Here is an 8885-nt window from a genome sequence, read left to right on the forward strand (position 1 = left end):
GTCACTTTTGGTGTGTGCCGCGTGTGCGACGCTGCCAAGCCACACCTCTGAAAGCTGTACAACGAAAAAAGAACATCGCAACACGTGTCACTATCCGTTGCAATTTAAAAAGTGACAGTGTGAAAATTGTTTACATCCGTTCAATAACAGGAACCACAAGAGTTTCAAACCAGAAAATCACTGAATTATTCAATGTCCGGCCACAGGTGGATCCACTGCAACATCTGCTACCACTTGCTAACGAAAAAGGAGCGTCGTTTCTTTCTGATGAGCTGCCAGCATACACTTTGCAAGGACTGCATGGCGAATTCGAGTGAGTATTCCTATGACGATGCTGTTCATTTCCGGTTGCTTGAATCATTTGAATGTGCACTTCTTTACAGATCGCGGAACATGCTGCCCGGTGTGCAAAAGGCAGGGTTTGCAGTTCGTGGAAATCTGCAACACGGTGAGTCGTTTTCTATCATGTATTTCTCGGGGTAGTTATGAAATCCTATCTAAGCGCACTTGTTTCAGATGGACAAGAAGTTTAAAGCGCTGTTTGACCCGGATGTACCGAAAACCATCGAGCAGTCGTGCAAGATCATCAACTTTCAAACGAAGCAGAAGCAACATTTGATCGACTACCTGAATTACATGGTACAATCAGCTTTATCCAATCTAACCTAGACCGTTGACTTTGATCATCGCATTTTAGGACGAAAAAATCCTGAAAGCCGAACAAATGGAACAGAAATTGAAAAAGAAAGTCTACGAATTGCAGCAGCTGTACCAGAAGACGCGTAACTACCGACGGAACAAACAGGAAGCCCTCCGGCAACAGATGAACCTGGAAGCGGCAGCCGCGGAGGCGGCAGCGGCAGCGGCTGCCGCTGAGGAAGGTGAGAGCCCTCCGTTGGGTGCGGATCATTCCAGCCACAGACGAAACCAGGAGTCAAATTTCTTCGAAGACCACGCGAAAAGCTCCGGAAGCAATGGCAGCCGGTTGTCGACGGATAGCGTAAGTACTGGCGTTACGTCCCGTGTCATCAGTATTTTAATAATCTTACAAATGTTTCAGAGAGGACGCCGTGATTCGTTCCTGAATTTGAAGGTTTATGTCCTGGTGAGGAAATGATCAAACTTCGATTTACTTCAAAATCTTCGTCTTTTGCAGGGATCTTCGTCGTCTAGTGATTCGGTACGTTCAGTGGACTTTGGCACAACTCCGTCCAGTGGCGATCGATCAACGGGTCGAATTAACGAATCATTCCAGCACCTGCGGCTCGATAGTGAGTGATTGTTATCGAACAATTTGAGCAACTTACCGTGAGTAATTGTGTTACTCAAGAATTGATTTGTTTTTCTGTAGGTATAAAACATCAGTTTTTCGAACTATTCTAAGTCTAACAAGATCTTGAAAACTAAATTTTAATTGATGATGTTCAATAGACCAAAAACAACACTTCTTATATAAAACGTGGTTTTTAAAGTAGGTGTAGGAAAGTGTTGTAGCTTGGTGACCATTAGAAAAAATCGAATGAAGACGCAGAAAACAACGTTGAATCTTCCACGCTATCTTTCTCAAACTGCATGATCATAAGGTGATGATATGACGAAGTCACACGTTGAATTTTCAAGAGCATGAATCTGAAAACCCAAACGACGAATTGCTTTGAAAAGTTGGTCGATTGATTTACCATTACAACCAATGAGTGACCAATCGTTTAACTTTTTATTGCAATACGACGTTTGATTCTTCAGCTTTATGCTTTTGAATATTTTAGGAATGGCTTCAGTACCTACCATAACGTTCCTGGACAGGAGACCAAAGGCTTGAAGCCAGTAAGTTCCTGATTATGGTATACTGGTCTTGCTTTGTAATTGGTAACTGAGGCGATGCACGCTTAGGTAACTACGCACTGGTGAGTTGGTAGCGACGGCTGGTAGCGTGGCCTAAAAGAACGTTCCCGACCTGTACTCAGCTTTGGCAACTAACTGGGTGGAAGTAGGTTCAGATGAACACTCCTAATTGGCGTTGATCCGGCTCTGAGCTTAGTCCCCATAAGGGCCTGTGCCAACACTCGGGTGGCATCCCTGCTTGTATAGATAACCGATTCGATTCGATCTCATTATTCTCATTTGATTTGCATTAGTCATCTTACGTCACGTGAGACGGAACCGACCGACTCACCTCACACAGATTCGATTGCGTCTTTTCACCGTGGAAGGAGCCTTTCAACAAGTGGCGTGCAATTATTTAAAAAAAAGGAAGTGTTTATCGGAAATTCGCGTTTCAGTTTAGTGTTCGAACTCTGAAAAGACAATTGTGATTCTGTTTTTGTCGGTTTTTGTTATTTTGGAAGAAATTCAAGTGGTGCAGTGAAAGAAAAAGGACCAGTGGATTGGAGTTCGGGAAAGGAAGAAAGATGGCGCCTGACCCGCCGAGCTTCGACTCGGGAGGGAATAACTCCGGAAGCAGCACTAATACTACCAGACAATACCAAACATACGAGTACAACCACAGCGACGTAGCGCCGTTTCGTGTGATAGTACAACTCAATGACGATGATGGAGGCCAGCTGCGTGCAAACAAGCTGTCGCTTGGCAAAGTGTTGTCAAGGGTTGAGGAGTACAAACAAGACATAACCAACATGCGTGCTCTAGGCAGGAACAAAGTGCTAGTGTTCCTGAGAAGCTTCCAAACGGCGAACAAATTGCAATCCGACAAACTGTTGCGCAGCAACAACTATAAGGCGTACATCCCACGAAGCTTCGTGTCGGTGACGGGTGTCGTGGCTGGCGTGCCGACAGACATGACGATCGACGAAATACAAGACAACATCGCGTGTCAGTACCCAATCTTGGCCATCAATCGCTTGCACCGGTACGTCTCTGGTAGAAAAATGGAAGCCCACCGAATCAGCATCACGTTTCGAGCAAGTACTCTGCCGGCGGAAGTTCGCCTCTTCTGCTGTATCAACTCAGTACGACCATTTGTAAACAAGCCAGTACTCTGCCTGAACTGTCTCAGGTATAACCATGCCACGGATAGCTGCAGATCCAAAAAGCGGTACCCGAACTGCACTCAGCAGCACGAGGGACTCGAACAAGGAGACTGCCCTAACAAAGCTAAGTGCCTGTACTGTAAGGAGGAACCGAATCACAGGACGTCGGACGAACAATGCGCGGAAAGGCAGAGACAGAGGAATATAAAGATGATCATGGCCAAATCCACCCTGACCTACATGGAAGCTAAGGAACAATTCCCGATTTTCACTGAAAATCGCTACAACCTGCTTGAAAATGCTGAGGAGTTCCCGACTCTCCCAACTACCTTCGCCAAAATGACAGCTGGTCATTATAAAACCAAAAGCACGCAGCAATATCGTCCACAAAAACCCAAACGACCGAACGAGGACGTGATCATCGCGGATCAAGTACAGGTGTTTGCTGAGCCGAAGAAGAAGAAAGTTAATGCGGAAAAGGAGACTGAGAAGAACGGAGTAGCTCTTTTCAATACCTACAAAGCATCCGATTTTGAACGTTTCGTGCAGCGCATCGAGGAGCAGCGTAAACAACAGCAAAGCCACGGATACGAGCGTGGACTCGAGCGTGGAACCATGGAGTATGCTGAAGAAGAAGGAGCAACAGGTATGACAAACAGCCCCAGGAGTTGCAACACCGCAACGAACGTGACGAGACATGGTAGGATCCGGAGTCGCAGTCCTGATAACAGAATCTAAAACAATGTAATCGTAAGTAATGCCAGTAGATGTAAGAATTTTCCAGCTTAACATCCAAAGCTTGAAAAAGAATAAGGAAGAATTAGCCAGAGTCTTGATTGAAGAAGAGTACAATGTAGCCTTAATATCTGAGAGTTGGAGTAAGAGAGAACTAGAGAATAATAAATATAAAGTGCCAGGGTTCTTCACGTTCCTCGACTCGCGGGAGGACGGATATGGGGGCGCTGGTATACTTGTCGATAAAAAGCTGAAATCAAGAGAGATAGTCTTACCGAAATTCCCAAAAATCCAAGCGGTCGCGCGCTTACTAGTAGGCCATGATATCGTCGTAATGTCAGTATATGTAGCCCCCAATATTTCCCACTTTTTGCTGAAGCAGTGTATGGAGGTATTATTCCTAGCTGTGAGAGGACATCAAAGGGTACTCATAGGTGGTGATTTTAACGCGCATCACGCGTCATGGGACCCGCACCATATGGACAACAAAGGTACTGTTCTATTCGACCTGATAAATGAAGAGGCGTTCATACTTATGAACGAACGACAGGTGACGTTTGTCCCGACTGAATTGAACAAGACTCCATCAGCCATTGATCTGCACAGTCGATAGTCAACCATCACATACGACGGACGCATTTATTCATCTCTCTCGCTATTGTTCGTACCGGCGGAATAATGTGCAGTGCGCGAAAAAACACCCTGGTGATCGATTTTAGTGTTCTCCCAACACGACCTGATGTTGCAAAGGTGCAACATTTTTTGGAGAGTGAGCTGAAGCTCAATTATGCGGATGTAATTAGCATTCAGTTGCATCATCTCCGCAACTGCGTACTTATAGAAATGAAGTCGCATGAGATTGCTTCGCGCTACCAATCGCAACACAATTGGAAGCGTAAAATGCTTTGTGATGGCACAGAATTTCGTGTTCCCGTCTACGTGGACTGTGCTGCGGTGACGGTTAGGGTGCATAACCTTCCCCCGTCGATGAGCCACACCACCATTCGGGACTACATGATGAAGTTTGGAGAGGTGATAACCATCCGGAATGAGACCTGGAAACATTACTTCCCCGGAATACCGAACGGCGTGCGGGTTCTACGAATGAATTTGCTCCGAGAAATTCCTTCCTACATCACAATCGACCAAGAAGAAACCATGGTTTCTTACGAAAATCAACCCAAATCGTGCCGCCATTGCAACCAACCAGCTCATCCAGGCAAAAGATGTCTAGAATCGAGCACCTCGGCTCGCAATAAATCAGTATCACCATTAGCACCATCAAATTCAACCGACGGCGACGGGATTTTCAATCCAGAGGACTTTCCTCCCATCAACAACGCACAACAAACATCATTGCCTATGCCATCTGAAGCGAAACAACAAAACGAAGACGAGTGGACCGATATTGACGACAATGACAATACATCGAGCTCATCAGATTACAACGAGGCTACAAATAAGCGACGACGATCGAAGCGGAATAAAGAAGATGGTGAATCGAAAAAAATGTGCTCGGACCAGTGTTTCCCAAACACCAGTCATCCGGAAATCATCGTAAGTAAAAATAGAAAAGTTTTGAATTACAATAAGAATTGTAAAGCATGAATCGCGGCTCTGTAAAACTGTAAACGGTGAATGAGCCTTAAAATAAACGAAATGGATAAAAAAAAAAAAAGCCATTGATCTGGTGCTGGTAAGCCCACAGCTTTATCAGGACACTAGCATGAAAGTTTTGAACTTCGGAATAGGCAGTAGACATCTCGCTCTGGAAACCATCATACACTGAAACCTCCATTTAAGTCGATGCATGGCTGATCGAAAATATTTTTTACCGTATAGGCAATGACTAAACTATACAGTTTTATATTTTTTGACAGATCTCCTTTGTCATGCGAAGTGTTAAAAAATATAAAAGTCTTCAGTTTTGTCACTGTTTGTACGGTAAAAATTATTTTCGATCAGCCATGCATCGACTTAAATGGAGGTTTCAGTGTACAACGTTCCCAGCAACAGACTAATAGGTTCTTCATCAACAAGGTTAAGGTGGCTCAAGGCATTAGCCAGCCAAACAGGTATGACGTCGGCAGCTATAGGGAATTACAGGAGCAAACGAAAAGGATAACGAGAAACGCCAAGCAGCGGGACAAGTTTGTTCCCAAGTTCTGGTGGAGTAACGAAGTAGAAGTGGCCTGGCAGGAAAAGAGAGTAGCAAGAGATAGGTTTAATCGAAAAGGTGATTTGGAGTCCTTGCTCGATTTCAAGAGGAAAGAAGCGATTTTCAACAAAAAGAAGCGCGAATCTTCAAAAGTAAAATTTGAGGAATTCATAGCAAGTTTTGATCCGAGAACTCCAGCGAAGGAAATCTGGGACAAATTGGGAAGACTTACTGGTAGAAAGAAGAAAAGGGAGAACGTTCTTGTCCACGATGATCCTGAATTGGCTAGGGCTTTTTTGGACAAATATTTTCCATTAGAAGATGAAGCCGAACCTACTCCTTCATATTTGCCCAACTACGACATACTTTCGCTTACCTTTTGGAATCAATACCTGGCAAAAAAATCCTCTCCTACGGCTCCAGGGCCGGATGGGATTTCTTATAGCTCGCTAAAACTATTAAATACGGATGTGACAAACGCACTCATACAGGATATGAACCATATCTGGAGAACGCAAGCTATTCCGGAAGACATGAAAGCTATCAAAGTGGTGGCGATACCCAAGCCGGGGAAGAACCCGGAAACGATTGATGGTACTAGACCCCTCTCGATGCTGAACTGTGGAATGAAGATCCTCAACGCTGCTATATTGGATAGTCTGCAAGGTCACCTTAAAGCTCAACATATACTTCCGGATTTGTCGTTCGGTTTTAGAAAAGGAATGTCCACTTTCAACTGTCTGGAGTACGTTACCAACATGCTGTTCTTAGCAAAACGAGAAAAACGACCTGCAGCGGTGATTTTCATAGACCTTTCTAACGCGTTTAACGCAGTTAAGCTACAAACCCTAGAACAAACCATGTTGTCTCTCAACGTCCCACCTGAATATGCCAGCTGGGTAATGGCATTGTTAGCAGACAGAAAAATACAGTTGCAGGTAGGAAAAGAAATACTAACTCGCCACGTCAGCCAGGGACTCCCTCAAGGGGACATCCTATCACCTACCCTTTTCAATATCTATACAGCAAAACTCCATGATATTCAGGTAGAAGGCGTTACCCTCGTGCAGTATGCAGATGATTTTGCGGTTGTGATTATAGGTGACAGTGAAGAAGAAATCAATGAACGTGGTAACCGCTTCATGGAATTCTTCATCGAATCGACTGCTCAACTTAACTTTGCTGTTAATGTCCAGAAAACCAAAATCATACTGTTCACTAATTCCCCAATTAAATTGCAGATCATTGTTGGTGAGGAGAGGATAGAAATGGTTCACATGCACCGATACCTAGGACTATGGATGGACAGAGGGCTCAGATTTGGTGCACACATCCGTGATCTGTTACAGAGGGCCGCGGATCGGCTAAATATGCTTAAAGTAATTAGCGGAACTAGGTATGGAGGCCATCCTGCAACCCTCAGTATGGCTTACAACGCTTTTTTCCGAGGCTTCATAGAGTATGGTGCCAGTATATACAGCTCTGCTAGCAAGACAAACCTAGAAAAGATTGATACGCTTAACAATGCTTGTCTTCGGAAGATAACTGGTTGTACAAAGACAACGCCAAGGAATACACTTCAGTCCATAGCAGCTCAACCGCCACTTCGGTACAGGCGGCTGAAAGTTGTGGGGAAACAAGTGGCCAAACATTGCTAACGGAAAACGCCTATTTGGGAACAAATTGCGAACGGAGTTGACGACGGCATTGACGAGCGGAAGAGATACTCCTATCTCGAACAATTAGCCGCACAACATGCCGAAATTTTCAAGTACATGTCAACTACAATGACTGCTACTCCGCTGCCCAGAACGGTCCATATAGCTGTAACACTAAACGAGGAGGATTGGTCCAAAAAGCAGACGGATACAAGAGTGCTGAAGCAACTAACATTATCGCTGATACACGGAAAATATCAAGGTCAACAAATAGTATACACCGATGCTTCAAGTGATCAAAAGGAGTGTGGAATAGGAGTATACCATGAATCGGGTAACTTTATGCTGAGCCTCAAGCTGGAGAACTACGTCTGCATAATGTCGGCGGAGATCGAAGCTATTCACGTAGCACTACAATACATCAACCGCAGCGGATTAATCAACACTGTGATAATGACGGATTCCAGATCTGGATGTGAATATCTTCGAAATCAGCTAGACAACGATGAGAGAGACACGGTGATAGAAAAGATCCTCATGATGGCTGCAGTTACTAGAACATCGATTCAATGGGTACCAGGACATGTTGGCGTACGCGGTAATGAGATTGCCGATCAATTGGCGAAACAGGCACTGAGTGGGAACAACGTACATAGCAACAAAATACTCTTCCACGACGCGGTTGGTTACTTCGAAAGACTCTGCGATGAAAGCGCCCAGCAGTGGTATTTGGAATACACTACTGAGCTGGGAAAAGGCTGCAAATATTTCCAAATACAAAATACAATTCCACAAAAGCCCTGGCACTATAAACTAGATCTCGATAATAAGCAAATTCGTACTCTTAATCGGCTACTCTCCGGGCATGACTTTTCTCGTTTCTGGCTACACAAAATGAAACTGGCTGACGATTGCATCTGTGAAAGTTGTGACACGATAGACAACGCTGAACACATGCTTTTCTTCTGCGTGAAATACGCCGTCACGAGAAGCAAATACGAACTGGATAAATTCAGCAACATATATCAAATTTGGAACCAAAACAACACGAGCATATTGCGGAATGTAGTAAACTTCTTGAAGGAAATTAAGAGCAGCATCTAGACCGGATAAAAACAAACTGAAGATCGACGAATGAATCCCAGCCTGCTAGCCCGGCAGGCCCTGGCACGAAAAGTCAAATGACTATAAACAATCATCGCTGGCGTTATAACTAATACAGCTGTGCCATCCCTAATGCTCTAGCTTGACAGCTGAGCAGTCAGAAAGAAGAAGAAGAAGAAGACTCACCTCACACACCGCGCAGAATAATCCTGATTGGTAGTGCGGGATAGCGGCTCTAAGCGA

At 44.6% G+C, this 8885-nt stretch overlaps 2 protein-coding genes across 2 annotated transcripts; both read left to right on the forward strand.

The window, feature by feature from the left end:
* LOC109403630 (RING finger protein vilya) lies at positions 1-1510 on the forward strand. The gene is made up of 6 exons (XM_019676449.3): positions 1-313; positions 384-448; positions 517-639; positions 698-1000; positions 1061-1093; positions 1157-1510. Exons 1-6 carry the CDS (start codon positions 193-195, stop codon positions 1277-1279), a joined length of 768 nt encoding a protein of 255 aa, XP_019531994.2. The 5' UTR covers positions 1-192; the 3' UTR covers positions 1280-1510.
* A 677-nt stretch (positions 1511-2187) lies between these two features.
* On the forward strand, positions 2188-8554 carry LOC134288437 (uncharacterized). The gene is made up of 2 exons (XM_062853312.1): positions 2188-3737; positions 8465-8554. The coding sequence occupies exon 1, from the start codon at positions 2409-2411 to the stop codon at positions 3723-3725; it is 1317 nt and encodes a 438-aa protein (XP_062709296.1). The 5' UTR covers positions 2188-2408; the 3' UTR covers positions 3726-3737; positions 8465-8554.
* Positions 8555-8885: the final 331 nt, after the last annotated feature.

The sequence above is a fragment of the Aedes albopictus genome, chromosome 2, assembly GCF_035046485.1.
Source record: "Aedes albopictus strain Foshan chromosome 2, AalbF5, whole genome shotgun sequence".
Classification (NCBI taxonomy): domain Eukaryota; kingdom Metazoa; phylum Arthropoda; class Insecta; order Diptera; family Culicidae; genus Aedes; species Aedes albopictus.

Coding starts and splice junctions, on each gene's coding strand:
- LOC134288437 (XM_062853312.1), top strand. CDS start 2,409: ATGGCGCCTGACCCGCCGAGCTTCGACTCGGGAGGGAATAACTCCGGA.
- LOC109403630 (XM_019676449.3), top strand. CDS start 193: ATGTCCGGCCACAGGTGGATCCACTGCAACATCTGCTACCACTTGCTA. Junction 449..516: donor TCGTGGAAATCTGCAACACG/GTGAGTCGTTTT, acceptor CACTTGTTTCAG/ATGGACAAGAAGTTTAAAGC. Junction 640..697: donor TCGACTACCTGAATTACATG/GTACAATCAGCT, acceptor ATCGCATTTTAG/GACGAAAAAATCCTGAAAGC.